Raw genomic sequence first — 14,164 nt, forward strand, 5'->3', positions numbered from 1 at the left:
CTATATTAAAACACAACAAAATACCATCTAATGTTGTACAATAACAGTTGAGCCTTGATCTAGTACTATATTTGGGTAACACATGTCAATAACGGTATTATATACATATATATGGTGTAACACATACAAACAGTAGTACTATCTACATATACACAGCGTAACAATGTCAATACTAGTACAAGTGTACTATACAGGGATAACACAAGTCAATCGTTATATAAATACACAGGATAACCACTGTCAGTGCTAGTACTATACATATAATAGGGGCGACACATCTATTTATTGTAGAAGAATACACATAACTTTGGATGCAAATCTTGAATTCTAGAATTAATTTATTGGTCAGGGAAATATTCGCTTTTCACCATTGGCTGTATTCATGAAACCGTTTTCATACTCAAACTCATATACTGTTCTCAAGCCCAATTTCTTGTTCGAGTAATGAATTAATAAATAATCACAATTTGTTCATGATTTTGAAGAATTTTGGAGAAATTTCAAGCCAAATACCAGTTTCATCATCACCACTTGACTTTTTGACACAGACACAGGAAAAATATTTGCATAGTGTTAATTTTCCCCTTTCACATCGAAATACAATACTGTATATGTAGGAGATGGTGTAGTTCACATAGGCTGTGTACTGATGGTAGGATGTTTGCTAGCAGTGTGATGTAGTTATCATAGGCTGTGTACTAATGGTAGGATGTTTGCTAGCAGTGGCTGTGTAGTTATCATAGGCTGTGTACTGATGGTAGGATGTTTGCTAGCAGTGGCTGTGTAGTTATCATAGGCTGGGTACTGATGGTAGGATGTTTGCTAGCAGTGTGGGGTAGTTATCATAGGCTGTGGACTGATGGTAGGATGTTTGCTAGCAGTGTAGGATGTTTGCTAGCAGTGTGGTGTAGTTAACATAGGCTGTGTACTGATGGTAGGATGTTTGCTAGCAGTGGGATGTAGTTATCATAGGCTGTGTACTGATGGTAGACTATTTGCTAGCAGTGTGGTGTAGTTATCATAGGCTGTGGACTGATGCTAGGATGTTTGCTAGCAGTGTAGGATGTTTGCTAGCAGTGTGGTGTAGTTAACATAGGCTGTGTACTGATGGTAGGATGTTTGCTAGCAGTGTGGTGTAGGTATCATAGGCTGTGTACTGATGGCAGGATGTTTGCTAGCAGTGTGGTGTAGTTATCATTGGCTGTGTACTGATGGTAGGATGTTTGCTAACAGTGTGGTGTAGTTATCATAGGCTGTGTACGGATGGTAGGATGTTTGTTAGCCGTGTGGTGTTGTTATAATAGGCTGTGTACTGATGGTAGGATGTTTGCTAGCAGTGGGTGGTAGATATCATAGGCTGTGTACTGATGGTAGGATGTTTGCTAACAGTGTGGTGTAGTTATCATAGGCTGTGTACGGATGGTAGGATGTTTGTTAGCCGTGTGGTGTTGTTATAATAGGCTGTGTACTGATGGTAGGATGTTTGCTAGCAGTGTGGCGTAGTTATCATAGGCTGTGTACTGATGGTAGGGTGTTTGCTAACAGTGGCTGTGTAATATAGGAGGTTGTGTTCTATAAGTTGGATGTGTTCTGATTTAAGTTTTTATACCAATGGTCACCACCACAATGAATTTGTCCTTATTATACAGGGTGAAAAGGTTGAGAGTTAAAACTGGTGTAAAGATGGTGTAGTTCACATAGGCTGTGTACTGATGGTAGGATGTTTGCTAGCAGTGGGGTGTAGTTATCATAGGCTGTGTACTGGTGGTAGGATGTTTGCTAGCAGTGGCTGTGTAGTTATCATAGGCTGGGTACTGATGGTAGGATGTTTGCTAGCAGTGTGGTGTAGGTATCATAGGCTGTGTACTGATGGTAGGATGTTTGCTAGCAGTGTGGTGGAGTTATCATAGGCTGTGTACTGATGGTAGGATGTTTGCTAGCAGTGGCTGTGTAATATAGGAGATGGTGTAGTTATTATAGGCTGTGTACTGATGGTAGGGTGTTTGCTAACAGTGGCTGTGTAATATAGGAGGTTGTGTTCTATAAGTTGGATGTGTTCTGATTTAAGTTTTTATACCAATGGTCACCACCACAATGAATTTGTCCTTATTATACAGGGTGAAAAGGTTGAGAGTTAAAACTGGTGTAAATATTTGCTGACATACTGTATACAGCTATAACACTTGTAGATACTGCCAGTACATGTACACGAGTGCTCTGTATGTAAGGACCAACACACAAAGACATGGATATATTAACAACACAATCCTATTAAAAACATACATACTTGCTGTTCTCACAAACTCTCATAAATAATGAAATATACATAAATATTTTTGATACAAAAATGTTTGACCTCATACATTGTTTTAAAAGCCCAAATTCTACATGCATGGTAATTTATCTGAGCTCAGTATAGAAATATTTCTGGACTTTAACAGGTCAAGATTGACTGATAGATGAGGTTTTCTGATAAAGGGAAGCATGTGCCAACAAAAGACAGTGTAATAGTCAGGAATGTGTAACCACCAGGTCTCAGCAGCCAGCCCCAGTGTGAGAGTTTTAAAGCCATAAGCCAAATCACCAGTACATTCAGATTCGTATTAAACATTTTAAACATTTTGAGCCAGTTAACTAACCAAAACTCAACCTGCATTATTATTCATAACAAATAACAAGGCAAAAAAGTAGACAAAACAAAGGAGAAAATGCAGAGGTATGAAGTGTGAGGATGACCTTGGTTGTTCTATGACAGAGGTTGATGGGTCTATAGAGGACAGGCTATGGACCGACATAATGTAATTGGACATTCTATGAGAGGATTAATGGTCTATGATACTGGTGTTGTTCTATGATAGGAATGGACTCTATGTGTTAATGCCCTTGGTTTTGATATGATATGGGTAGATGGTATCCTTTGTGTTTAAAATGTCATTGTTCTATGATAGGGGTCAATAGTTGTAGTTCTTATTATATTTTATTAAACGAATTAAAAATGGCCTGCTCTAATAGAAAATACATGTAAAATGTTTCATGACCAAAACATAATGAAAGTCTGGAAGCTTATATCAGCATGTTGTACAATCCTTTTGATCCATCTTCAATAAAATTTGTAATAAATAAAATAACATTAGATGTTTGCAATACATTAGGATGATAACACACAATAGGACAATCTAACGACATCAATAATACAAAACATAGGTAATATCCTAATGACAGCTCAATACACAGCAACACAATCTAATGATATTAATGAGATTCCAGATCTTCTATAGAAACAGACATATTATCAATTCTGCAACAACATTTCTGGTCATAACATATATTCTAAGTTCTGTAACAATGATTACGGTCATTATAAAAACAATACCCTGTGTTTCACAGTGTGTATGGCAATACAACATATCTCTGTAAGGCACACGAACCATCAGTCAGCACATTTCTTACACAACTTCAGGAAATTGAGGAGAAACATTTGGGGAATCAATAATCATGATAAGAAACAAATTTTGGTTACCAGTTATTAAACAGACCAGTTTAACTTGTAAATTGTCATGATAAGAGTTTCTACTGAGAAAGTATTGACATTAGATAATAGCAGTTTTACTTCAAGACTTGAAGTGTTTGAAAAAGTTCTCTTAACTGAACACAGACCTGGTATGGCATTTGATTACACAGGAGTTGCCCTCCACCCCACCCCTGGCCGAATAACCCATTACAGTCTGTTCAGGAGTCGCCCTCCACCCCACCCCTGGCCGAATAACCCATTACAGTCTGTTCAGGATTCACCCTCCACCCCACCCCTGGCCGAATAACCCATTACAGTCTGTTCAGGATTCACCCTCCACCCAACCCCTGGCTGAATAACCCATTACAGTCTGTTCAGGATTCACCCTCCACCCCACCCCTGGCCGAATAACCCATTACAGTCTGTTCAGGATTCACCCTCCACCCAACCCCTGGCTGAATAACCCATTACAGTCTGTTCAGGATTCACCCTCCACCCCACCCCTGGCCGAATAACCCATTACAGTCTGTTCAGGATTCACCCTCCACCCAACCCCTGGCTGAATAACCCATTACAGTCTGTTCAGGAGTCACCCTCCACCCCACCCCTGGCCGAATAACCTATTACAGTCTGTTCAGGATTCACCCTCCACCCCACCCCTGGCCGAATAACCCATTACAGTCTGTTCAGGATTCACCCTCCACCCAACCCCTGGCTGAATAACCCATTACAGTCTGTTCAGGAGTCACCCTCCACCCCACCCCTGGCCGAATAACCTATTACAGTCTGTTCAGGAGTCACCCTCCACCCCACCCCTGGCCGAATAACCCATTACAGTCTGTTCAGGAGTCACCCTCCACCCCACCCCTGGCCGAATAACCCATTACAGTCTGTTCAGGAGTCACCCTCCACCCCACCCCTGGCCGAATAACCCATTACAGTCTGTTCAGGAGTCACCCTCCACCCCACCCCTGGCCGAATAACCTATTACAGTCTGTTCAGGAGTCACCCTCCACCCCACCCCTGGCCGAATAACCTATTACAGTCTGTTCACAAGTCACCCTCCATCCCACTCCTGGCCGAATATCCCATGACAGTCTGTTCAGGAGTCATCCTCCATTCCACCCCTGGCCGAATAACCAATGACAGTCTGTTCAATATTTTGTCAAGGCTTGCCTGAAGCAGCATCAGATTACTAGGTCCGACCTTATTACATAAACTGTGGTCCGACCAGTTCAACTGTTTAAACGAAAACGGCACTGGTGTGATATCTAAGCACAATGGAGTTATCCCCCCTGACTGAATGTATGTCTGGGGCACTTTTGGGTATCTGGTTTAACCATTTCAACTGGCTAAAAATATGAACAGTACATATCAGGACCAAGGCTGACTTTGCTGTGAGCATATTGAGGAGTGTTGGTGTGCCTGACCAGAATAAAGACTGACTTCCACTGGTGTGTAGTATTACTACATAAAACAAGGTTGTCTCAGGATATATTTTCAGGATATATTATGAAATTTAGTAAGATGAAAGAAGTACTAATAATACTTGATGTATTGTTATCTATATTTGTCACAGAACATTTGGAGCTCTGCCTATAAGGTTTGACCATTTCTCATCTACCTATGGTCATATATCGTAGACTATGTCTGTGTCACCTGCCTCGTTTCAACCAGGATACACAAAAGCAGCCTAAATGTGAACTCCTGGTATAAGGGTGTTATCCCCCCTAGCCAAATTCTTACTATGAACGAATTACCCCCTGGCCAGATGTGTGCTGGTGCGATATCTTAGTACAGCGCCCTATATACCCCTAGCCAGGGGTAACATCAGAGAACATAGCAAGGACTGACCTCTCATCTGTTCAACTTTTCATTAAACTATGTGTTGGTGATGGCAAGTTTACATCAACTTGGTCCTATAAAACTGCATTCAGAGTGTGAAGAAACTGTTACAACCACATAAACAACACTGCACTAGAGTGTTATGATACAATGTAGTAGCACCGAGTGTACTATGAGAACAGCTGAAATGGAAGAATCTGAAAATAGATATGGACATGTGTCACTTGATGCCTGGAGTTATCTCCCTTATCATATCCATCCGTTTGCTAAAGTCTCCTGTATAATGGACATTTCTATCTGTCCAGTACACTAGTGGCCTGTAAACACACATCTACATGTTTTAATTGATGGCCATTATCACTGCCAGGACCCAAAAAGGAAGGGAGACCTCCATTAGTAATTATTACATACAAACGGTTTTATAAACACCACCATGGTTACATGTAAATAAGTCCATGGTTGCAAAACACTGCCATGGTTACATGTTAACACTTTCACGGTTATTTGTAAAACTTGCCATGGTTAATTGTTTATAAATGGTTACTGGGTCAGTGAAGACATCTGGTAATATCTTCTAACAGAAAATCACAACATAGGAACATTGATTGTTGAATCTATAGTATCCTCTCAGGAAAGTGGTTTCAATTCAAAATCTGTAAGACTTGTTTCAGTTCAATGGAACCTCCTCCTCCTCCTCCACAAGAAACATCTTAACAATTGTTATAAAAATCAAACAGGAATAAGTTGAGGTGCTATCCTAGGGAATCGCCCTAAGAATTCTCAGGGAATGATCTCCCTGTAGTGATCTGGATTTACTGGTCCATGTGGAGACATATAGAGACGTTAAAACTAGGTCCAACGACTATGGTTCCAATCCAATGATGGCCTGGGGGCTGTAAATAAGGTCCCGTTTCCTAGGGTCCCAGTCGTCACCTCAGGGCCGTCGTACCATCTTTATCTACCAGCAGCTGTAGTCCTGAACCTGTCACACAATATATATATTTCACAATTAATAAACTTAGCTAGCAGCGTGGAACAAACTCTACATATCTGTTTGACTATTGAGATAATAACCAGGTATTGACTATTGACACCATGATTTCTTGTCTATTGAGACAATAACCAATAACCAAGTATTGACTATTGACACCATGATTTCTTGTCTATTGAGAAAATAACCAATAACCAGGTATTGACACCATGATTTCTTGTCTATTGGGACAATAACCAATAACCATGTATTGACTATTGACACCATGATTTCTTGTCTATTGAGACAATAACCAATAACCAGGGATTGACAACATGATTTCTTATCTATTGAGACAATAACCAATAACCAGGTATTGACTATTGGCACCATGATGTCTTGTCTATTGAGACAATAACCAATAACCAGGTATTAACTATTGACACCATGATTTCTTATCTATTGAGACAATAACCAATAACCAGGTATTGACTATTGGCACCATGATGTCTTGTCTATTGAGACAATAACCAATAACCAGGTATTGACTATTGGCACCATGATGTCTTGTCTATTGAGACAATAACCAATAACCAGGGATTGACACCATGATTTCTTGTCTATTGAGACAATAAACAATAACCAGGTATTGACACCATGATTTCTTGTCTATTGGGACAATAACCAATAACCATGTATTGACTATTGACACCATGATTTCTTGTCTATCGAGACAATAACCAATAACCAGGTATTGACACCATAATTTCTTGTCTATTGAGACAATAACCAATAACCAGGTATTAACTATTGACACCATGATTTCTTATCTATTGAGACAATAACCAAAAACCAGGTATTGACTATTGACACCATGATTTCTTGTATATTGAGACAATAACCAATAACCAGATATTGACACCTTGATTTCTTGTCTATTGAGACAATAACCAATAACTAGGTATTGACTATTGACACCATGATCTCTTGTCTATTGAGACAATAACCAATAACCAGGCATTGACACCATGATTTCTTGTCTATTGAGACAATAACCATGTATGGACTATTGACACCATGATTTCTTATCTATTGAGACAATAACCAATAACCAGGTATTGACTATTGGCACCATGATGTCTTGTCTATTGAGACAATAACCAATAACCAGGGATTGACAACATGATTTCTTATCTATTGAGACAATAACCAAAAACCAGGTATTGACTATTGACACCATGATTTCTTATCTATTGAGACAATAACCAATAACCAGGTATTGACACCATAATTTCTTGTCTATTGAGACAATAACCAATAACCAGGGATTGACAACATGATTTCTTATCTATTGAGACAATAACCAATAACCAGGTATTGACTATTGCCACAATGATTTCTTGTCTATTGAGACAATAACCAATAACCAAGTATTGACTATTGACACCATGATTTCTTGACTATTGAGAAAATAACCAATAACCAGGTATTGACTATTGACACCATGATTTATTGTCTATTGAGACAATAACCAATAACCAGGGATTGACAACATGATTTCTTATCTATTGAGACAATAACCAATAACCAGGTATTGACTATTGGCACCATGATGTCTTGTCTATTGAGACAATAACCAATAACCAGGTATCGACTATTGACACCATGATTTCTTGTCTATTGAGAAAATAACCAATAACCAGGTATTGACACCATGATTTCTTGTCTATTGAAACAATAACCAATAACCAGGTATTGACTATTGACACCATGATTTATTGTCTATTGAGACAATAACCAATAACCAGGGATTGACACCATGATTTCTTGTCTATTGAGACAATAACCAATAACCAGGTATTGACACCATGATTTCTTATCTATTGAGAGAATAACCAATAACCAGGTATTGACTATTGACACCATGATTTATTGTCTATTGAGACAATAACCAATAACCAGGGATTGACAACATGATTTCTTATCTATTGAGACAATAACCAATAACTAGGTATTGACTATTGACACCATGATTTCTTGTCTATCTTATCTATTGAGACAATAACCAATAACCAGGTATTGACTATTGGCACCATGATGTCTTGTCTATTGAGACAATAACCAATAACCAGGTATTGACTATTGCCACAATGATTTCTTGTCTATTGAGACAATAACCAATAACCATGCATTGACTATTGACACCATGATTTCTTATCTATTCAGACAATAACCAATAACCATGTATTGAGTATTGACACCATGATTTCTTATCTATTGAGACAATAACCAAAAACCAGGTATTGACTATTGACACCATGATTTCTTGTCTATTGAGACAATAACCAATAACCATGCATTGACTATTGACACCATGATTTCTTGTCTACTGAGACAATAACCAATAACCATGCATTGACTATTGACACCATGATTTCTTGTCTATTGAGACAATAACCATGTATGGACTATTGACACCATGATTTCTTATCTATTGAGACAATAACCAATAACCATGCATTGACTATTGACACCATGATTTCTTGTTTATTGAGACAATAACCAATAACCAGGTATTGACACTATGATTTCTTGTCTATTGAGACAATAACCAATAACCATGCATTGACTATAGAGACACTGACCACATACTGATTATAGACACTGACCATAAAATAACTATTAAAACACTGACCATATATGGACTATTTGCAGTCATCCTAACCACCATTTGTGTGGTATACTAACCTGTACTTTGTTGTTTCATTTATCAAATAATTTTCAATGACATGCCAGCAAGTATAAAAGTTCACTAACAGTTTTCTTGTACTAATTAACAATATTGATTATAAATTGATAGCATACTTTCTTCTCGGGAGGACAGAAGGTCTGCCGAGTTGAAAAGCTCGTCAACAACCCCAGTAGCATCTACTCTTGTGGAGTCCATCCTTCTCTCTTTCATTGAATCCTCAAATTTCTGTAAACAAAAGTAAATAAGCCTTTGAAATCCATATTCAACACAGAACCTTATTTTGGCTAAGCTAATTGCGAATTTTAAATTAATGTTTCTACATTTTTTTTTCAAGTTGAAAGTGATTTTGATGTGTTCCTTTTTTATTGAGAATGAATGCCATGAATAAATCAAAATTTCTCTCGTCATGCATAACTAGAGTTTTGTTTTTTATGAACGAAAATATGTCTCCTCTAAAAAACCAATATGTATATTGAACAGATTTTATTGACTTTGTATATGTCAATTGGATTGGACATCAGACTAGGCTTATACTATTAAGTCCTTTTCAAACTTATTTACAAACATAAACAGTGCAGGGGAGATAGCTCCAATTCAGTTTGTGAAATAAATATTTTTGAACTTTTCCAGATCATTGTCTGTTAATGTTTTGGATATTAACAACAAAATAAATCATGTATATTTGTTGACAACCCATCCTGCATTAATATCTATCGGATAGGATACAGGTCCAAATCATCTTTAATGGTTTCTAGGGCAGGGCTCAACAATAAGGGTGGACCGACAGTTTGAGACTATAGTGACACAGGACTAGACATTAAGGGTGGACCGACAGTCTGAGTCTATAGTGGCACAGGACTAGACAATAAGGGTGGACCGCCAGTCTGAGACTAGTGAAATCTCCAATGGTTTCTGGGGCAGGGCTCAACAATAAGGGTGGGACTGACAGTCTGAGACTGGGGAAATCTCCAATGGTTTCTAGGGCAGGGCTCAACAATAGGGGTGGACCGACAGTTTGAGACTATAGTGACACAGGACTAGACAATAAGGGGGGACCGACAGTCTGAGACTATAGAGACACAGGACTAGACAATAAGGGTGGACCGCCAGTCTGAGACTAGTGAAATCTCCAATGGGTTCTAGGGCAGGGCTCAACAATAGGGGTGGACCGACAGTTTGAGACTATAGTGACACAGGACTAGACAATAAGGGTGGACCGACAGTCTGAGACTAGTGAAATCTCCAGCTGGACAAGGTATTACTGCTAGCCCAACTGACTAGTCATAAGTTGATATTGCTCATCTTGTTGAATTATATTGGGTCATTGGAACTTGCACAACAACTAGTTAAAATTGTTACGTTTGATGAGAACACTGACCACCAAGGTAGCCTACCTTTCTCCGGTCACCTTTGATGAGATCATTGATGAGGGCAGATCCAGCACTTGGACTTCTGTAATAGTAAATAGAACATTTCACTATCACTAGTTGTACAGGAAACACTCCAGGTGGGTTACTTTGATTACACATTACTGATTTGAAAGGCAATATCTATTTGACATTATTTACAACACTTCAGATCTTGAGACTACATAGTACTGCATTACATGGCATTGCATTCTGATATTTTTGTTTACTTTAACCATTCTGATATTTTTGTTTACTTTAACCATTTTTACGTACACCCCTGTTTATCCTGTATCCTTTTATAATTAGGCCCAAGATTCCTGAGACAAAAATAATAAGCTCAGAAGTTTTCCAAAAATTAGATTTTGCCAATGTTCTTTTATTAGATTTGTTTCAAATGGTATATAATTCAGCAACAAAGAAAAGGAAACATCTAGCTTGCAATAGGGAATAGATTTGGGGATATATCCCTAACCACTGTATTATTTCCCCATTCCTGATGAGATTCCCTGGGGTAATCAGTCTGAACTTATTATTTTTTTCAAAAATCAGTCTCTCATATAATTTCACAATGCCTAACAAAGTTTATTATATAGATACAGAATCACCATTTTGCATGTCGTAGCAAACACATTTTCTTCATTTTCAGAGTATAGTCTTAATATGTATTCTGATGAGGAGAGTTAAAATGTCTCACAAACAGTTTAAAACATCTACATGATCATGATTTGACTCATTTCTAGCGATCTAGTGATCAGAAGCATTTGATAATTGATTCACAGCATCACAGCAATCAACACAATTAGCCGATGACATTTATTGTAGCTATACCTCAACACAGTGGTACTAAGGAAGGGGGAAGGAAGCCCAGCTGTATACCAGAATATTCCCTCACAACTTACTGCTCTATATAGATCCTGGAGGGTTATATAGGATTTGTTGTAAATAGTGATGTAGTTATAGATAACTTATAGTGACTATCTTTATAGGATTTGTTATATAGTGTTGTACAGTTACATTAACCACATATAGGTTTCATTGTCTAGTTATGAATTAATATTTCTTCACTCGAATGATTAATTAACAATAAGTACAGATTAAAACAGGTTGTGCAGTTCCATGATCTACATGTATTGTAGGACTGTAAACAGAAATATCTAATATTTCATCCAATTTATTGCTGCTGCATTGGTTTGAATTAGACTTTAAAAGAAATAAAACTAATTCTGCTGCAACCTTCTCTATTTTGCTCCTCTCTTGTTAAGATTAATGTTATACCTACTGTGTATGGACATTGGAGTAGGAAGCAGTGCTGAAGAAATCCCGTTTATAGGGATCATGACCTTCAGACTTGAAAAGGAATCCCATGTTGTAGGACTATTAAGACTACTGTGTCATCCTGTATGACCTCCTTGTAATGATGGGCCGTTCAGACTCTTGTATGACCTTATTGTGTTGATGGGACGTTAAGACTACTGTGTGGTCCTGTATGACCTCATTGTGATGATGGGCCGTTCAGACTACTGAGTCGTCCTGTATGACCTCATTTTGTTGATGGGCCGTTTTACTACTGTGTGGTCCTGTATGACTCATTGTGTTGATGGACCGTTAAGACTACTGTGTACTACTGTGTTGTCCTGTATGACCTTCTTGTTGACCTTGTTGTGATGATGGGCCATTCAGACTACTGTGTCTTCCGGTATGACCTTATTGTGTTGATGGGCCGTTCAGACTACTGTGTAGTCCTGTATGACCCTATTGTGTTGATGGGACGTTAAGACTATTGTGTGGTCCTGTATGTCCTCATTGTGCTGATGGGCTGTTAAGACTACTGTGTTGTCCTGTATGACCTTCTTGTTGACCTTGTTGTGATGATGGGCCATTCAGACTACTGTGTCTTCCGGTATGACCTTATTGTGTTGATGGGCCGTTCAGACTACTGAGTCGTCCTGTATGACCTCATTTTGTTGATGGGCCGTTTTACTACTGTGTGGTCCTGTATGACTCATTGTGTTGATGGACCGTTAAGACTACTGTGTGGGCCTGTATGACCTCATTGGGCTGATGGGCCGTTCAGACTACTGGGTCGTCCTGTATGACCCTATTGGGTTGATGGAACGTTAAGACTACTGTGTTGTCCTGTATGACCTCATTGTGCTGATGTGCCGTTCAGACTACTGTGTCGTCCTGTATGACCTTGTTGTGATGATAGGCCGTTCAGACTCCTGTATGACCTTATTGTGTTGATGGGACGTTAAGACTACTGTGTGGTCCTGTATGACCTCATTGTGCTGATGGGCCGTTCAGACTACTGTGTTGTCCTGTATGACCCCATTGTGTTGATGGAACGTTAAGACTACTGTGTCGTTCTGTATGACCTCATTGTGCTGATGGGCCGTTCAGACTACTGTGTTGTCCTGTATGACCTTGTTGTGATGATGGGACGTTAAGACTACTGTGTGGTCCTGTATGACCTCATTGTGCTGATGGGCCGTTAAGACTACTGTGTGGTCCTGTATGACCTTGTTGTGATGATGGGCCGTTAAGACTACTGTGTGGTCCTGTATGACCTCATTGTGCTGATGGGCCGTTAAGACTACTGTGTGGTCCTGTATGACCTTGTTGTGATGATGGGCCATTCAGACTACTGTGTCTTCCGGTATGACCTTATTGTGTTGATGGGCTATTCAGACTACTGTGTCGTCCTGTATGACCTCATTGTGATGATGGGCCGTTCAGATTACTGTGTCGTCCTGTATGACCTTGTTGTGATGATGGTCCGTTCAGACTACTGTGTGGTCCTGTATGATCTCATTGTGTTGATGGGACGTTAAGACTACTGTGTCATCCCCTTGTAATGATGGGCCGTTCAGACTCTTGTATGACCTTATTGTGTTGATGGGACTTTAAGACTACTGTGTGGTCCTGTATGACCTTGGTGTGATGATGGGCCATTCAGACTACTGTGTCTTTCGGTATGACCTTATTGTGTTGATGGGCTATTCAGTCTACTGTGTCGTCCTGTATGACCTCATTGTGCTGCTGGGCCGTTCAGATTACTGTGTCGTCCTGTATGACGTTGTTGTGATGATGGTCCGTTCAGACTACTGTGTGGTCCTGTATGATCGCATTGTGTTGATGGGACGTTAAGACTACTGTGTCGTCATGTATGACCTCGTTGTGTTGATGGGACGTTAAGACTACTGTGTTGTCCTGTATGAACCTATTATGTTGATGGGACGTTAAGACTACTGTGTTGTCCTGTATGACCTCATTGTGCTGATGGGACGTTAAGACTACTGTGTTGTCCTGTATGACCTTGTTGTGATGATGGGCAATTCAGACTACTGTGTCTTCCGGTATGCCCTTATTGTGTTGATGGGCTATTCAGACTACTGTGTCGTCCTGTATGACCTCATTGTGCTGATGGGACGTTAAGACTACTGTGTTGTCCTGTATGAACCTATTATGTTGATGGGACGTTAAGACTACTGTGTCGTCATGTATGACCTCGTTGTGTTGATGGGACGTTAAGACTACTGTGTCAGCCTGTATGACCCTATTGTGTTGATGGGCAGTTAAGACTACTGTGTCGTCCTGTATGACCTCATTGTGCTGCTGGGCCGTTCAGATTACTGTGTCGTCCTGTATGACGTTGTTGTGATGATGGTCCGTTCAGA

General features: G+C 39.4%; 1 protein-coding gene across 3 annotated transcripts in view; it reads right to left on the minus strand.

Annotated features, from left to right (window-relative positions):
• Positions 1–1,737: 1,737 nt before the first annotated feature.
• LOC110452960 (protein FAM102A-like) overlaps positions 1,738–14,164 on the minus strand; it is a 48,668-nt gene continuing 36,241 nt past the window's right edge. For all 3 annotated transcript variants that reach the window (XM_021501731.1, XM_021501732.1, XM_021501733.1), the window contains 3 exons: positions 10,473–10,530; positions 9,192–9,303; positions 1,738–6,338 (listed from right to left, as the gene is read on the minus strand). In XM_021501731.1, coding sequence (XP_021357406.1) covers positions 6,286–6,338; positions 9,192–9,303; positions 10,473–10,530 — 223 coding nt within the window. In that variant the 3' untranslated portion in view covers positions 1,738–6,285. The remainder of the gene's footprint in view (positions 6,339–9,191; positions 9,304–10,472; positions 10,531–14,164) is intronic.

Source organism: Mizuhopecten yessoensis, unplaced genomic scaffold (genome assembly GCF_002113885.1).
Source record: "Mizuhopecten yessoensis strain PY_sf001 unplaced genomic scaffold, ASM211388v2 scaffold7015, whole genome shotgun sequence".
NCBI lineage: Eukaryota > Metazoa > Mollusca > Bivalvia > Pectinida > Pectinidae > Mizuhopecten > Mizuhopecten yessoensis.